At 32.9% G+C, this 19317-nt stretch overlaps 1 protein-coding gene across 1 annotated transcript in view; it reads left to right on the top strand.

Annotated features, from left to right (window-relative positions):
• LOC141562902 (sodium channel protein type 9 subunit alpha-like) overlaps positions 1-19317 on the top strand; it is a 157053-nt gene that overhangs the window by 124455 nt on the left and 13281 nt on the right. The window contains 6 exon segments of the mRNA XM_074303210.1: positions 1157-1261; positions 1858-1867; positions 1870-2138; positions 4562-4615; positions 6439-6573; positions 18634-18738. Coding sequence (XP_074159311.1) covers positions 1157-1261; positions 1858-1867; positions 1870-2138; positions 4562-4615; positions 6439-6573; positions 18634-18738 — 678 coding nt within the window.

Consider the following 19317-nt stretch of genomic DNA (forward strand, 5'->3'; position numbering starts at 1 on the left):
TTTGTACTTTTGTCTTTTAGAAATTTAGTCACTTGTGGCTCTTCTCAACAGTGAGACAATTCAGTGAAGTTCAATGATCTTGTGATGATGAGAGCCATCTGCACCCAGAGAGGGGACGATGGGAATGGAGGATAGATTAGAACATAGCATTTTTACTTCTTTTATTGCTGTTTACTTGAATTTTATTTTCTTTCTCATTTTATTCTTTTTGATCTGATTTTTCTTGTGCAGCAAGATAATTATATAAATATGTATGCCTAAAAAAAGAAAAGAAATGTAGTTCTTGTGAAAGCTTTGATGTGACTAGAAGGGGGAAAAGCCATCAGCTTCTATCTAACAGGGTCATAAGCTGAGCTATCTTTGGCAAAAATACGAGTTTTGGAAACCAGAATACACTGCAATCTTTGCTTGAATGAGTTGATTGTTTAGATCATGTTTAAAGGGAGATAGTTTAGTGTTTATAGTTATCATGAAAAATGTAACCTTAATAAACACTAAATATTTCACACTCAGGATATATGGGAAACATAAGAATTTAATAAAGCCTTTTTTCAAGGTCACTGATAAGTAACACTAGATTTTTCTGCAGTTATCGATAGTTAAAAATAAAAGTAATTCTCATTTTAAAAATTATAAAATGTCCATTTCAAGGCTAGAAATAGCATTGTTACTGTTAATATAAAATCTTTAAAATGTGTGTAACTGTAACTGTGAATCATAATAAATGTTAAAAAAATTACTTCTATTGGGCCTACTTAGGCCATTTTTATTACTGTTCTTTCATTGTATTATTATCAATGTATTTTCTTTCAAATATGTTAGAAAATAACTTTCCTATAAGTTAAAATCATCTTGCATTACTTCTTGGCATAATCTGATTATTTTCTTAATAGGCTTCTTAAGCTTTTTCCACTGATGACCCATTTTCACATGAAAAAAATTTATACAATTCCAGGTATATAGGTATATAAAAAGTATATGAATCACACATTTATTGATAATAAATCATAACTTCATGATCCTACATTCAATTATATTACTCCATATGAGATCCCAACCCATAGTTTAAAAAGCTTTACTTTAATTCATGTCTTTTTTCATTTTAAAGAGGAGGTTAGGATGATATTGTGAAATAGTTTTCCTTGTTTCCTCCCAGGTCTCATTGTTTAGTTCAGTAGCCAGTTATCTAGGATACCCAAAACTTGTTGCTCTAAAATTTCTTCGGACACTAAGAATCTTATCTGTATATGAAGAAGTAAGGGTAAGAAACAAAATTTTCTACAATAATCTATCCATGGAAATAAGTTAATATAAATTGGGTGGAAGATAATGTTTTCTAAAAATGCTGAACTATATCCTTCTATAGTCTCAAAACCAACATAAATACTTCTTCCATTGTATAAATTGATGCAGATGCTTAAAGCTAATTTTCATCCCTTAGATTTCTCATAACATACAAATGTTTGGTATAGAAAAGAAAGATATCTGAAAATTCCAGAAGAAATAATCCTATTTTTTATGTTCTATACATGAATTGAGACTATGTTTTTTTTTCAGTGTAGAGGAAATTTACTGTATTAGATTTGTTTGGCACCTACTCTGCAATTCTTAAAGATTTGATTAGAACACTTAAGAGGTTATACACATATAAATACATATATCCACACACAGAATAAGCATAAGTTTGGCTTTCCTAATACATAATATGATTCTTATATATTCCTAAATAACATGATTATATATTATATTATATAGTCTGATGCAATATGGTTTTTGGGAAAGTAATAGCTTTGTTAATCAAATGATAAAATTGATTAATGTGTTTTGTTGATATCAATAAATTTCTTTTTTGTCTAGGTGGTTTTGTATGTTTTTTAAAAGCAGTTCCATCCATCCTTAAAGCACTTCTGGTCTGCCTTATGTGTTGGCTATTTTTTAGCCTAATGGGAGTGAACTTGTTTGCTGACAAGTTCTTCAAATGTGTTAACACCACAAGTGGTGAAAGACTTTCTAGGACTGTTGTCACCAATTTTTCTGAATGTGAGATGATTATCAACAATGGTGGAAATGTGCAATGGAAGAATGGAAAAGTCAATTTTGACAATGTTGGAAATGGTTACCTTTCACTCCTTCAATTAGTAAGTGGCCATATATCTATCTATCTATCTATCTATCTATCTATCTATCTATCTATCTATCTATCTATCTATATCTTTATCTAGAGAGAGAGAGAGAAAGAGAGAGAGAGAAAAAAAAGAGAGAGAGAGAGAGAGATCCAAGATTTACTTTTAATAGACTCATTCCAGAAGTGTTTTACTGGGTAGAATGGGGGAGACAGAAGGGTTCTGGGTTTGTTTGGGGTTTTTTGTTTGTTATGTTTTGTTTTGTTTTTTGTTTTTGGTTCAAATCTGTCATTTCATCAGTCTTTATGTGAAAACTTCTTCCATTAGTGCAAATGAGGATCTCCTCTATTAATTAAGTTTTAAAGTGTTGTCCAGGGCACTAAGAGGGTGATTAACTCATACAAGTCATATTTCCAATATGTTTCCTATGAAAGAGTTAAACCTAGATCCTCTTTACTCATACATTATTCCAAATTGTTCTCCTATACAAGTTTTATTTAATTACCTACTTGATAGAACATGTAAAAGGATAAAAGGTATGTGAATATTTTTAAAAGTTATACTTTTAAAAGCAACATTCAAAAATTTAATTTAAAAAAAATAAAAAATTCAAAAATACAACACTCAGCAGAACTACCAGGTCAGAATCTTATGAAACAAAATTAATGGTATGAAAATTTAGAAGAATAAATGTAAAGAACTTGCAACTATAGATTAAAACAGAACTTCCAAATGTAGATTAAAGCAATAAAATGCACCATTACTGCATGGAGGAAGACCTAGAATAACAGCAATCCATATACAAAAAAATCTAGGAGTTGATTTACAACAACCTGAAAGTTAACCAATAGTGTGACATAAATATTAAGATAAAAATTCATACAATCTTGAGCTGCATTATTGATAATATATTTTTTCAAAAGTTCTAGCTAGTCCTAACTGGCTGGCCAGGATTCTTTTGGAACATTGTATTGATCTCTGAATGTTACATTATAAGAAGGTTATTGACAAATAAGAATGCATCCAAAGAAGAGTGAGAAGTCTTAAAACATTTCATGTGAGGAACAATTATGACAAGTTCATGCAAAAGCTGTCTCCTATATACCTCATGGAAGCATATATGTTTTTAATTGATATTTGGAAGTGGAATATTCTTCTTAATATTTTTGAGATTTTAGAACTGTTCCAAGCAGTGGCTAGTGGTCAGGGTAAGGATTGGGGGGAAATTAGAAAATTGGAAAATGAGATAATACATTTGTCATCTAGCAAATTTAAGCAAGGGGATATATATGTCAAACTATGGACATTTTACCATCCACATTTTTTATCCTTGGTGTTCTAGGAGAGGTGGAGTTGTAGTATTGGAAAAAAACAGAAAAAAATATAAAATATACATATGAAATGCCATAATTCTCTTTTCATTTCTATTTAACCTTTGCTTTCCAGTTTATTTATATAGAAATAGTCTAAATACTGAAAGAAATATGAATACTCTATGCAGTGACATAATTAATGATCAATGTGGTGAGACCAACCATATGCCCTCATCTAGGAGTTCTTAACTTAATCTCTTTGACATGATGGTAAAGCATATGGGTCTATTCTCAGAATAATGCTCCTAAATACTTAAATGAAATATGTAGGACTGCAAAATAAGCTGATTATATTGATTTTTAAAGTTATGAATATATTTGGATAAATGTGGCTTTTAGAGAACCGGAGTTTCCTATATGATTTTTAAGCCAGTGCCTTGAAATAGTAATTGAAGAATTCTAGAAATTGGTAAAGTGGAGGGCTGAGGCACTGTAAGTTCATTGTGTTTTTCCCAAATGAACATTAAAGGGATAAGATCCTTGATTTCATTTTTTAGGGAATTACAGAGTGAGGAGATTGCCTCTATCAATTCAGGTCCACACCTCCTATGCGGTTGAATGGAACCCTAAGATGCCAAGTGGCTTATCCAGGGTTAGCAACTGGTATTGCCAAAGCAGACTTTGAATCCAATTCTTTCTGGTTCTGAAGATCACTCTTTATGTGCTATTCTTTTTACCCTTTTTCCAAGTTTCCCAAAAAGTGCAATGATTTTCTGATAGTCACCAAGCTAGTAACTGTCAAAATATAGTATTTAGATAAGCAGTTGTTGACCAAAAGCAGGATGATTTTAATTCTAATATACATTGTGTCCCAAAAGTCTTAGTGCAGTCCTAAGCTTAGCATTAATTTACTAGTCAAATGTGACGTTTTGAAGAGGTGAAAAAGCAGTGGATTAAAACTAAATATACACATTGATCTAAAGCACTATTTTAAAATGTGGCCAGATACACTCATCAACAATTACTCAACTAAGACCTTTAACTTGTCTGAAATTAAACTTGACATATATCTTGTTCCTACCTGTCATCTCTAGAAGCGTATTTTAATAAATGTAATTTTTACAGGCCACATTTCAAGGATGGTTGGATATCACATATGCAGCTATTGATACAGTTGATGTAAGTATGGAACAATATATCACTTATAATCAATTCATATTTAAAGATAGCTAAGCTCTTCACAAAACCTATTCTTGATAGATAAGTAGTACAGGTTATCATCTTACAGAAACTGAAGCTTAAGAAAGGAAATTATCGCTCAAGGTTATACAGCTGGGAGATAGGAAAGTCAGTGCACAACCCAAAATTTCAAATTAGAAAATGATTAAGTGCTATTGCCACCATAGCATACTAGCACTATCATCATTCATATAATCAATATTACTATATGCCAGACACTGAACTAAATAATAAATAAAGAAATATAAACAGAAAGAAATCTGTTGTGTCATAAGAGTCACCTGACAGTGGCTTGTTGGAAATACCACCCAGATCTGCAGAATGGATCTCCTCATGTGAGTCTCCTCAAGGACACTCAGAGGCAGTTGCTGTTCTCTAACCTCCCTCCTCTTCTCTCTGCCTCCAATTCATTTCATCCCCTATCCACAATACCTGTGTCAGCAAAGGCTGCCCTGCAACTCCTTCTGATGCTATGATTCACAGCTGTGAAGGCTCTCAGAGAACGTGCCCCTTAACAGAAATTCTTCAAGGATCCTCTACTCTGATTGGGAAGGCAAGACCTAAAAGGAAGTTATACAGAAGGAAGTTGAAGATACCTAGTGAAAAGCTATGGTAGTAGATAAAATTATTTGGTGATAAATCTGAAGGGAAATAAAGATGGGGTTGGCCATAGCCACCTCCTTAAAATGGAGATTTTGGAAAGAATAAAATATTTAGAGATAGGACACAAGCAGAAATTACTTTCAGTGTAAGAAATAGTTCACAGGTAGAGCAAGCTTCCATAAGTTTCTATTATGTGGCACAAAAAATCCAGTGGAGAGCTGACAGTGTAATCCAGAGAAGATAAATTCTGTCTTGTAGGGATGGAGAGAAGAACCAATAATAGCTCATGATCATCTAATGCTTTAATGTGTCTCTGTATTAACTCTTGAATGAAGGTAGTATAAGTATTATCTCTATTTTGAAGATATGGAAGAGAGATTGGACTACTTGTCCATGGTCACAGAGCAAGTCTTTATCAAGAGTAACGATTCAAACCATCATTTCCTAACTCCAACTCCACTTCATTTTCTTCTTACTATGTACTCTCCTGCCTTTATGTGAACCATCTTTATCTCAATTTCTAAGACTCTAAAAATAATAATTTTTTCCAGTTAAGAAAAAGGTGCCAATATCATCGAATCTGTTAAATAAGCAAAATTTGCATATATATATATATATATATATATATATGTATATATATATATATATATATATATATATATAAACATAGCTATGTTTCAAATGTTTATTTATTTTGTTAATTTCATAGCATCTCTTTCCTCATACAAGTGGAGGGTAATGTAATTTGCAAAACCTGTGAAATATCATTTTCAGATTTCAGAATATCTTTGGTTTCCACTCCATGGATTTATTTTTGATTGACATAAACTAAGAATTATTAATTTATTTTTACATAATTATGCAAAACAAAATCAAAGCAAAGTGATAACCCCTACAAAATAAGATAGCATTTTTTTTGAGACAATTAGATTAAGTGACTTGCCAAGGTTCACATAGCTAAGGAGTGTTAAGTGTTTCATACCAGATTTGAACTCAGGTCCTCCTGACTTCAGGGCTGGAACTCTATCCACTGTGTCACCTAGCTGCCCCCTAACACAGCACTTCTTGCTAAAAATTATTGTATTAAGCTGAAATCCTCGATCAGTACTAATATATTGCTAATATTTTCTGTTGTTCTGTTTTTTTGTTTGTTTATTTAGGTAGGAAGTCAGCCTCATTATGAGAACAATCTCTACGTATATTTTTACTTTATCAACTTTATTATCTTTGGGTTATTCTTCCCTTTGGTCTTCTTCATTAGTATTGTCATGAATCATTTCAAACAACAGATAAAGATAAGTATTTAATTTTTGTTTTATTGTTTCATTCCAGTTTCAGTCCAGTTGCATTCTATCAACTTTTATTAAGAAACTATTCTGTGCTGAATTAAAGTACTAGAAATTAGGGACACCCCTCTATACCAACCCACTCTCGCACAGACATTTCTGTTCCCAGCATCTTATATAAGGGATGTCAGAAAAATGTGGAGGGGTGGAAACCACATTTACATAGATAAGTATAATCTGGAATAGATTGTGACTAGAACTAAGGAGAGTTCTAAATAAATTATTCTGGAAAAATTTGAGTAGAGAGAGAAGACTTTTTAGTTTTTAAAATAACGTCCATCCTTCTATCATTCAACAAAGAATTAGTAAGCCTTGTGTATGTGATAAATTTTGGGGTTACAAAGACAAAATTTTTAATAGTTCCTAATATCAAGGACCTTAAATTTTTAATTATAAATATAACATTTGGAGGTATAAATTTTTAAATGATATGAATAAAATGAGCACAAGGGAAATATGAGATGGGCCATTAGATGCTAGGAAGATCCAGAAAAGACTTTTATTAAAAAGGTAGTATTTAAACTTAGTTTTGAAGGAAATTAGAAATTGTAAGGGGCAAAAGTGAGGAAGGAGTATAAAAGTTTGAAGATGAGAGATGTTGTACTATATGAACAGAAAAGTGAAGAGTCCAGTTTGGCTAATTTACACTGTGCAGAGAGGGGATTAAAGTGAGAAAGGAGGTGGAATGGGATTAAGCATTTATATAGCACCTACTATATGTCAGGTATTTCTCTAAGTACTTTTACGAATATTATCTCATTGAAATTTCACAACAACACTCACAATTAAATATTATTATCATCCTTATTTTACAGTTGAGGAAGTTAGGACAACATTTGATGACTTGGCCAGGGTCACATAGCTAATAAATATCTAGATATCTAGGCTATATTTGATTTTAGGTCTACCTAATTACAAACCCAGTACTTTAGCCAATGTGCCACTAGCTGCCAATGTAATAAAGATTGGAAACATAGGAAAGGGACAGGTTTGGAAGACATTTCGGTGTCAGAGAAAATTATATTTTAGTGTATAGATAAAGGAGAGCCACTGGGATTTACAGAACAAGGAGGTGGCACAATCAAAGAGTATTGTGGGAAATTTGCTTTGATGTGTCAGAAGAATATAGAGTGGATGAGAAGACTGTTAGTGCAGGGAGAATAAATAGGAGGCCATGGCAATGACCTTGGTAAGAGATGGTCGTGACATTAACTAGGCAAGTGGTTCTGTGTATGAAGAAGAGATCATGTATGCAATGTGTATAGACAAAATATTTGGCAACAAATTAGATAGATGTGATGAGCTTAAGTATGGACTAGAGGATGATAGACGATAGAGGTTGCAGTTGAGAAATGTAAGGAGGATTGTAATTCCCCAATAATATTAGGGAATTTTTAGAAGGAGAATAGATTAGAAAATAGGGAAACATGTGAAATGTATTTAGAACATTTTGAGTTTTAGATACCTAGGCTATTCAGCTGGAAATGTATGATAATTAATTTGTTATGTGAAACTGAAAACCAGGAGAAAATTCATAGAATGGCTTATACCTGAACTGAGCTTTAAAAGAAGAGAAGAATTATGAAAAAATAGATAAGGGAGCCTTTGAATAATTTATTTTCATCTTCCTCCTTTTAACATTTACCTATTTCCAGTGTGATAATATCTTTCCTTTTGTGATTTCTCAAAACATTACTAATATTGGCTCAACAATCTCATCAAACAAAGTCTCTCCATATTTTGAGATATCATTTATTCTCTTACCATATTCCTCCAATCTTGGATCTTAATTTCCTGTTGTGTGCTTTTTAGCATCCCCAAATTGGGGTACCAAACTATGCTTTCTACAGCTGGGGTGCCAAATATACTGTCTGGACTAGCTCTCTTGAGGATCTCAGGAGCAGCCAGGGTCCTTGGTCTTACAGGAGAAGTGATGAGGCGAGACTCATGTGGATGGTCAAATATGGAGTCCTGTTTATTCCAAATTCTCTCAGCCTTATATACCCTACTACCCTTATATAACCAAAGCAACACTGCACATATGCTAACTATATACTGAGCATGCATGGGGGACCATGTCACTGCCCCCTTACTTCTCAGAAAAGCTGAGATTCTATAAGAGAGATGGGGAGTTGAACCAGACATTGTTATCAGTTTCCTTCTGGGCTGAAGGGTCTTATACTTCACTCAGATTCCCCCCCTCCCAATCTATGGCCCTCTACATCTCTCCTTTCTTTTGTTTTTAATTGAAGCAGATATACATCAGTGGTTAAATCCATCAGCATGGGCGGTATCACATAAGCAAGTAGTAATATCATATAAGCAAATAGTAATATAACAAACAATATGAATAAACAAGATACTGTAAAAGACTTCCATGAGTCCCAGAAGGAAGGTGTAGAAAGTAACTATCAATTCACAACCACACATACACTTCCTTCAGTAGCTAAGAGATAATCCAAAGCCAATCTATTGTCCATCACTTCATGTGTCAGGGAATCAATGATTCCTGCAGGTTTTGAATTCCTACATCAATGCATCTTCATCAAAAATCAAAATATTAATAGTTTTAAGAATTAAATTTAAAAGTTCTCTAGGTTACATGTGGCTCCCCCTCTTTTGTTTTTGGAGGAGTGTTTTGATGTCTGTTTCTCCTGTCTACTATTGCCTGTCCTTGAGGATTGAAAGGTATGCCCAGTGGTGTGTGAAATCTGATACTGTGCACAAAAGTGTGCAAAATATTTAGAAGTATATGTAGATCCATTATCTGTTTTTATTACTTGTGGCATACCCATAATTGCAAATGCTTGTATAAGGAATTCAGTGACCACTTGGGTTGTCTCTTTTGCTGCTTTGCAAAAGTAAATCCTGAAAAGGTATCCACAAACACATGAATAAAAGATGACCCTCTGCCAAATTTCAATGGGTCTCAAACCATGAAGATTCTTCTCTGGAGGGAGTGGAGGAACGTGGAAAGGAAGGCAAACTGTACAGGCTTTTACTTTGCTCCTAGCTTCCTCTTTTGTTATCTCAAACTGCAGACATAAAGCTGGAGCAGCCTGATGATATTTAGAATGAGATTCATGGTCTGCCTGAAATAAAGGAGTATTGGCTAACATAGTGAAAAGGCTATCTGCCTTTAAGTTTCCATGAAAAATAGGACCTGGAAGTTTTGTATGTGAGTAGACATGCAAGGTATAATAGTTACCTGGACATTTTCTCACTTGCTCCTGAAATTCCTTAAAAAGCTGATATATGTTAGAGTCAAATTTTATTTGGGCTGTGGCAATCCTTTGTACCACACCTACTGAATAAGCCAAATCAGATACTATATTTACCTCTCCTGGATAAAAGTAAAAGCTAGCAAAATTTCATGTAACTCATTCTATTGAGTGTACTGAAAGGAAATTCTGACTACTCATTTTATAGCTAAGGCAGGAGAATATACAGCATCTGTAAAAAATGGTTGGTCCTTTAAGAGGAAATTTAGAAAACTTTTCTTCAAAAATCCATGGCCAATTACGTAATAGCAGGATTATCCTTAAGGTAGACCCATGTGTAAAATTTGGAGCTGTGGCCAATAAAATTTGCCACTCTAGGATGGTTTCACAAGCATATATTAATTTGTGCATTGAGATAGAAAGTGTGTATCTTCTCAGGTCTTATCCCAGATAATCTTATTACTCACTTGATGGTTTTTAATAAGATTTTAGTCACAAGTTCTGGCTAAGAATAAGGGCTTTGGTCTGGTTGTGCTTGGAGGCTCACCCACTAGATCATACTGTCTCCTTGATGAAGGATTGATGTTGGTGCCTCTTTTATAGCAAAAACTGATATTTCCAAAGGTTTTTGAGTGACTATTTCAACCACTTTGGATAAAGCCAGTACAGCCTCTCTCAGAGCCTCTTGCACTTTTTTTTGTAAGCTGGCAGGGTGAGTCTAAAGCAGTGTCTCCCTTAAATGTCATACAATGGTTGTAATTGATAAGTTAAGCCTTACGCTGGATGCATCCATTGGATATCCCCTATCAATTTCTGAAAGTCATTTAAAGTGTTGAACTTCTTTGTTCTTAAAGAAAGCTTTTGTTTTGTAAGTACTTTGGGATATACTTCATATCCTAAATATTGAAAAGGAGCATATCTTTGAAGTTTTTTCTGGGGTTATGTGCAAGTTGTAGTTTCTTAATTTCTATGATCTTTTGTAGATACTGTAGATACTGAGCATGCTGCTTCCACAACCACCCGAGGTTGGGGTATGCTCATCCCTGAGAAATTCCCAGACTCAGGTACATGCCATTACAGCCCCTAGATTTTGGAGTCTTTCACCCTTATGAGAGGCAAACTGACTGATATCTAGAGTTAAGAGACTAGTATAGCCTGGTTTATTACCTCATAGAATGGGAAAGTAGAACAAGACATTCTTCTAACATTTGCTCCTCGAGTGCACATCTGAAGATATCATCCATGTAATGAAATAACATAACTTTTGGAAATGCTTCTCTTACTGGAGTAAGAATAGCAGCCACATACATTTGACACGTGGTAGGGATTTTTTCATTTCCTATGGCAAAACTGTCCTTTCAAATCTTTTATAAGGCTCAGCTAAATTAACACTGGGCACTGAAAAGGCAAATCTTTTCACATCATCCTTATCCACAGGGATATAGTAGAAACAAATCTTAATGTCTATAATCCAAAGAGGCCATTCCCTAAGCAACTGAGTAGGAGATGGGAGTCCAGGCTGAAGAGTTCTCATTACTTCCATCTGTTCATTTACTTTTCTGAAATCAGTCAACATGTTCCATTTTCCAGATTTCTTTTTTACATTAAATACATGGGAATTCCAAGGATTTAGAGAAGGTTGTAGGTGTCCTTGGCCAAGCTGTTTCTGTACCATATCTAATAAGGCCTGAATTTTTCCACTGGTTAAAAGCCACTTTTCCATCCACACTGATGTATCAATTTTCCATTGGATGAGGATAGCTGGCAGGCATTCAACAGCAGCCTTGCCTAAAAAGCCAAAGTACTCAAAAGTAATCATAACTGCAATAAAAAGTCTCTTCTCTTTTGCCTTGCCTCTTGCCTCAGTATATAGGAGGACAAAACTGTGCTGAAGGGTCTCATAGTGTCATCACCCCTCCTGCTGCTCCTCCTCCTCCTCCCACCCATGAAGGTGGAGTTTAGGGAAGAGAATCAGAAGGCAGAAGATATGTTAAGGGCTCATGAGCTGGCTTAGGGGGAAATGAAGGTGAGATGAGAAATGGAGAAGCACATGCCCCTCCAACCTCCCATAATAATCCTTATCTCCTTTCCAGTCCAACTCTCCATGCCCCTCAAACCTCCTAGAACAGTAATGAGAAATATAAATAAACAAAATACTAAAAAAAATTTCCTTAGCTCCTTCCCCTGTGCTATATTTTCCACCAATGGGCTCCAACCAAGAATCAGCTACCTAGTGAAATTAAACATAATACACCAAGGGGGAAAATGGTCATTAAATGAAATAGAAATGCTTCAAACATTCATCAGGAGAAGATCAAAACAAAATCAAAAATTGACCTCTAATATCAAGACCCATGAGAATCATAAACAGGTAAAATGGAGAGAAAACATAAGGGATTCAATAAAGCTAATCTATTTATATCCCTATGTGGGAAAATGATACTTAACATTCTTAAAAATGCATCACTAATAGTGTAACTAGAAGGAAAATACATAGACATAGGATATAAATATAAGGTGAATTTGAGAAAATGACATCAAAAAAAATCAAGAGATGAGAAAGAAGTAGAATGGTTCCAGTTATTTCACATGAAAACATATGAAAGATCTGTTATAATGGAGGAGAAGATAAAAGGATCAGCAGTGGCCATCACTTGAACCTTACTCTAATCAGTATTGTCCCAAAGAGGGAATAATATACACAATTATTTAAATATAAAAAAATTATCTTAGATGATAGGAAAGTAGGAGGGAAGGAAAAAGCAGGGAGAGATTGGGGAAGAGCAATAAAAGGAAGAGCAGGTCAGGCAAAATGGTTTAAGCAAAATACTGATAAGGAGGAAAGGGTAAAAGCAGATAGGAATAAACAGGGGGAAGAATAGGATGGAAAAAATACAAAGGTAATAATCATAACTGTGAATGTGAAGGGGATCAACTCTCCCATAAAACAGAAGCAGTTAGCACAGTTGATCGAAAACCAAAATCCTGCAATATGTTATTTACAAAAAAACACACTTAAAGCAGAAATACACATGGGGGGAGTTAAGGAACTGGAGCATAATCTATCATGTTTTATTTTTATTTATTGTTATTTATCAATTAATTACAATTATTTATCATAATAATTTTATTATTATATTTAAAAAGCAAGGTTAGCAATTTTGATTTCAGACAAAGTGAAAGTAGAAATAGATAATAAGGATGGAAACTACATCTTGCTAAAAGGTACATTGAGCAGGAATTCCTAAACTTTTTCCATTTATGACCCCTTTCCACAGGATAAATTTTCATCTGATCTTGGATATATAGGTGTATAAAATGAGTATACAAATCAAACTTTTACTGATAATAAATCATCATTTTATGACTCCTACATTCAGTTACAAAATTCTATATGGGTTTGCAAACCACACTGTGTAATAAGCTGGTCCATAGACAATGAAATGATATCAATACTAAATATATATATACACAAATATCCAAATTCTTAAACAAGAATTTAAGTGAGTAACACAAATAGAAAGCAAAACTATACTAGTGGGGAGCCTCAATTGTCCCTTTTCAAAACTCAATACAAAGACTAAATAAGAAACTAAACTTAGGGAAAAAAAAAACTGAAGGGAAACAGAAAGGATATACCTTTTCTTTCAGAAGCATATTGCATCTACACAAAAATAGAGCATGTTTTGGAGCATAAAATAAAAAAAAATCAAATGTAAAAAGGCAAGAATGTTAAATGCATTATTTTGGAGCATAACATAATAAAAATTACATTCAAGAAAAGGCAGTTGAAAGATAGATTAAAATTAATTGGAAACTAAATAATTTAATCCTGTAGTAAGTGATCTAAGAACAAATCATAGAAATAATCATTATTTCATTAAAGAGAATGACAACAGTGAGACAACATTCCAAAATTTATGGGATACAGCCAAAACAGTATTTAGGGGAAAACTCATTTCTTTAAATTCTTACATCAATAAAATAGAAAAAGGACAAATCAGCGAATTGGGCATGTAACTTTAAAAAAAAAAATTTGAAAAAGAAAGGAATTTTTTTTTAAATCCAAATGGGCATCGAAATTGAAAATCAAAAGTAAGATTTATAAGACTGAAAGTAAAAAAAAAATGATTAAATTGATTCTTTTAAAAAGAAAGAAGGCAACAAAATATATAGTTGTCTAGTATCTAGTATCAATAACAAAAAGAATTTATTTATTTTTTATTATTTTTTTTGCCTGTGAATTTCTTTTTTTATTCATTTTTCCAAATTATCCCCTCCCTCCCCCCATGACAGGTAATCCCATACATTTTACATGTGTTACAATATAACCTAGATACAATATATGTGTGTAAATACCATTTTCTTGTTGCACATTAAGTATTAGCTTCCAAAGGTATAAGTAACCTGGGTAGATAGACAGTAGTGCTAACAATTTACATTCACTTCCCAGTGTTCCTTCTCTGGGTGTAGTTATTTCTGTCCATCATTGATCAACTGGAAGTGAGTTGGATCTTCTTTATGTTGAAGATATCCACTTCCATCAGAATACCTCTTCATACAGCATTGAAGTATACAGCGATCTTCTGGTTCTGTTCTTTTCACTCAGCATCAGTTGATGTAAATCTCTCCAAGCCTCTCTGTATTCCTCCTGCTGGTCATTTCTTACAGAGCAATAATATTCCATAACCTTCATATACCATAATTTACCCAACCATTCTCCAATTGATGGACATCCATTCAACTTCCAGTTTCTAGCTACAACAAAAAGAGCTGCCACAAACATTTTGGCACATACAGGTCCCTTTCCCCTCTTTAGTATTTCTTTGGGATATAATCCCAATAACAGCAATGCTGGGTCAAAGGGTATGCACAGTTTGATAACTTTTGGGGCATAGTTCCAAATTGCTCTCCAGAATGGCTGGATTCTTTCACAACTCCACCAACAATGTATCAGTGTCCCAGTTTTCCCACATCCCCTCCAACATTCATCATTATTTGTTCCTGTCATCTTAGCCAATCTGACAGGTGTGTAGTGGTATCTCAGAGATGTCTTAATTTGCATTTCTCTGATCAGTAGTGATTTGGAACACTCTTTCATATGAGTGGAAATAGTTTCAATTTCATCATCTGAGAATTGTCTGTTCATATCCCTTGACCATTTATCAATTGGAGAATGGTTTGGTTTCCTATAAATTAGGGTCAGTTCTCTATATATTTTGGAAATGAGACCTTTGTCAGAACCTTTACTTTTAAAAATATTTTCCCATTTTAACAAAAAGAATTTAATCGCCACAGTTGAAAAAGAAAATAAAGCAATCATCAGGAAATATTTTGCCCAATTATATGCCAATAAATCTGGCAATATGAATGAAATAAATGAATATTTATGGAATATAAATTTCCTAGATTAACAAATCGGAAAATAGAATGACTAAATAATCCCATATTAGTAAAATAATTTGGCACAAACATTAAGGAATATATTTGGAAAAACATTATAGGATTAGATGAGTTCAGGAGGGAATTCTACCAAAAATTTAAACATCAGTTCATTCTAATTCTATGCAAACTATTTTGAAAAGCAGGCAAAGAGAGAGTCCTATCAAACTCCTTTAATAACATAAATATGGTGCTGATGCCTAAATCAGAGAAAGAAAATTAAAGGCCTATTTCCCTAATGAATATTGATGCAAAAATTTTGAACAAAATACTTGCAATGTAAATACGGCAATATATCACAAAGATTAGAGACTATGACTAGGTGGAATTTATACCACAATGCAGGGCTGCTTCAGTATTAGGAAAATTCTCAATATAATTCACCATATCAATAACAAAATCAACAGATCTTATGATTATCTCAGTGAATGCTGAAAAAGCTTTTAACAAAATACAACATCCATTCCCATTTAAAAACACTAATGGATATAGGAATACAGAGAATGATCCTTAAAATGATAAGCTGTTTTTATCTAAAACCATAAGCAAGCATTATCTGTAATAGGGATAAGCTAGAATCCTGCCCAGAAAGATCAGGAGTAAAGTAAGAATGCCAATTATCACTGCTATTATTCAATATAGTACTAGAACTATTAGCCGTAGATTAAAAAAAAATTGAAGTAATGAGAATAGGCACTGAGGAAACAAAACTATCACTCTTTGCAGACGTTGTGAGAACCCTAGAGCATCAATTAAAAATTAACAACTTTAGCAAAATTGTGGGATATAAGATAAAATTCACATAAATCTTTACCATTTATTTATATGACCAACAAAGCCCAGCAGCAAGAGATAGAAAGAGAAATTCTATTTAAAATAACTGAATAATATGAGATGTTTGGAAGTCTTCTTGCCAACTCAAACCCAGGCATTATATAAACATAATCATAAAACATTTTTTCCACACAAATAAAGTCAGATTTAAACAACTTGAAAAAATCAATTGCTCATTAGAAGGCCAAGGCAACAAAATCAAAATGACAAATCTGCCTATATTGATTTACTTATTTAGTGTCATACAATCAGACTCCCTACCAAAAATTTATCTGAGCTAGAAGAAAAACAAATTAATGTGAAAGAACATGGACAGCTATTTTCAGATGAAAACTCAATGATCTCCATAGTCATATGAAAAAATGCTCTAAATCACTTTTGATTAGAGAGATGCAAATTAAAGCAACCCTGAAGTACCACCTCCTACCTATCAGATTGGTTTATTTGACCAAAAAAAGGAAAATTATAAGTGTTGGAGAGGATGTGAGAAAATTGGAATACTTTTGCATTGTTGGCAGAGTAGTTAACTGATCTAACCATTCTGGACAGCAATTTGGAAATTTTTCAAAAGGCAAGCAAACTGCAGATCCTTTGGTCTAGCAATACCACTGCTAGGTCTATATCCCAAAGAGATAACAAAACCTTTTCATAGTAAGAAATTATTGGAAATTGGGGTGATGTCCATTCATTGAGTAATGACAACATGTTATGAAATATAAATATATTAGAACAGTAATGTGCAACAAGAAATGAAGAAAATGTTTCAGAAAAACTGAAAAGACTGATACAAACTGATACAAAGTGAACCAAATAGGATGATAAAACCATCATATACAGTATTAGCAACATTGTATAATGATTAACTATAGTGGCTCTGCTCTTCTCAGCAATAACCAATCCAAGAAAAAATAAAAAGGACTTTGGAAGGAAAATGCTATTCATTTGCAGATAAAGAGCTGATAGGTTCTGAATGAAAATTAAAGCATCTTTTTTCACTTTATTCTTTCTTGCAGTTTATTTATTCCTACCTTCACAGTTGTAACTAATATGTAAATGTGTTTACACATTTACACATCTATATGTATATACACATTATATCAAACTGCCTACCATCTTTTAAAGAGGGGAAGAAAGGAGGGAGGGAAATTTGGAATTCATATTCTTGTAAAAATGAATGCTAAATAGTCCTTTGATATGCAACTGGAAAAAAGCAAAATAGTATATTAAAAAGAAATTTAAGAAGGGTAATTGACAATGTAAAATTTAAGGAATATAAAATCTGAAAAAAAAGTGTTATTTGTTTCTAAAAATAATGGATAAACTCCTAGACTATTTTGAGTAAAAAGCAAAAAATTAAAGATGTTGAGAATAACTGGTATTGAGAGTGGAGGAACTTTACCAGAGTCCTAAACCCCAGTATATCTTAGAGTTGTCATTTATTCAACTGATTCCAACATGTATTTATTAGGTATTTATTACATTGAGAACATTGTTTTAGGTACTAAGAGAAATGAATAAAGCAATTATTATTAAAATTTGTCTATGGGCCAGGTACAATACTGGTAGAAATATAAAATAAATTTAAGACTTAATTTGTTCTTGTGGAATTTACTGTATGTTCAAAAAAGAGAATGAGACATTTTCATAGATACTCTCTGTGCATTGAGGTACCTAAGTGATATATTGAATAGAGTGCTAGAGATTGAGAAGGCATGTGTTCAAATCTGGGCTGTGTAATGCAGGGAAATTTACTTATCCTCTATCTGCCTCAGTTTCTTCATCTGTGAAATGGAAATAGTAACAGCATATTCCTCCTATGATTGTTTCAAGCATAAAATTAGATAACAGTTGTTAAGTGCAGACCCAATCTTAAAAGCACTATGTAAGAGCTAGCTATTATATGTGTTCATGGACACATATTCACATGCAAATATATTGAATATAAACTTATGTATATGTATAATGATGCTAGGTGGCTTAGTTCAAAAAGCATGAGGCTTACAAACAGGAAGATTCATATTTTAAATCAAATCTGAACTGATTAGCTGTGTGATTCTGAGCAAATAATTTAATCCTGTTTGCCTTGGTTTCTTCATCTGTCAACTGAGCTAGAGAAGAAAATAGCAGAAAATGCAAATAATTTCAGTCTCTTTGCCAAGAAAACATCAAAAGTGGAATTCTCGGAAAGGCAACAGTACTAGATAGAAAATGAAGAATATGGCTAAATCACAACTAAGTTAACTCACCTCCAGCTGATGAATCCTTCTGTCATTTTTGTCCTATGCAGTCTGGGCATTTTATGTCTTTGTATCCTTATATAAACAAACATAGAGCTAGATGAAAATACATTATTGCCTTAAGAAAATTTTTTTTATTATTTTTAGTCATATGAGAGTTTCAATTTAAAGAAGCCAAATTCTCTACTCCAATGGCTCATAAAATGAGTATTAGTTGACTGGAGGAAATTGAGACAAAAATATTATTTTAATAGTTTTCTTTTTTTTAAATTTACATTAGTGGCCTAGGTATGCTCATGACAAAGAATCAGAAGAAATATTACAATTTGATGAAAAAGTTGGGGCATGGGAAACTCCAAAAGTCAATACCTCGGCCAAAGGTAAGCAAAATAATAATCTCTCAACCAGATTTTGCCAATCTCCCTTTTTTTAGTTTTACCATATGTCAGAATAGTGTCATATTAATAATTTATATTTTTAGGATGTAACTCAATTCTGCTGGCCTTTTCTTGATTTACTTGTATCCTATTATTTTATAATAGTTAGGGGGCTTATAGATCATTACGTATAATGCCTTCATTGTATACAAACTTTATGTCCCATAAAATATTTGTGGTATTAATAAATCACCTAAAATATATTTGAAACAATTAACAACTTTAAGAAAGCTAGAGGATATAAAATAAAGTTACATAAATCATTAGCATTTCTATATATTACTGAGAAAAGCCATCAGCAAGAGATAAAAATAGGAATTCCATTTAAAATTGCTGCAGACAAAATAAAATACTTGGGGGCCAATCTGCCAAGACAAACCCAAGAACTATAAAACACAATTACAAAACACTTCTGGCACAAATAAAGTCAGATCTAAACAATTGGAAAAATATCAAAAGTCTGCTTGTTAGTGCAATACCAATCAAACTGCCAAAATTATTTTATAGAACTAGAAAAAATAA

Source organism: Sminthopsis crassicaudata, chromosome 3, assembly GCF_048593235.1.
Source record: "Sminthopsis crassicaudata isolate SCR6 chromosome 3, ASM4859323v1, whole genome shotgun sequence".
Lineage (NCBI taxonomy): Eukaryota > Metazoa > Chordata > Mammalia > Dasyuromorphia > Dasyuridae > Sminthopsis > Sminthopsis crassicaudata.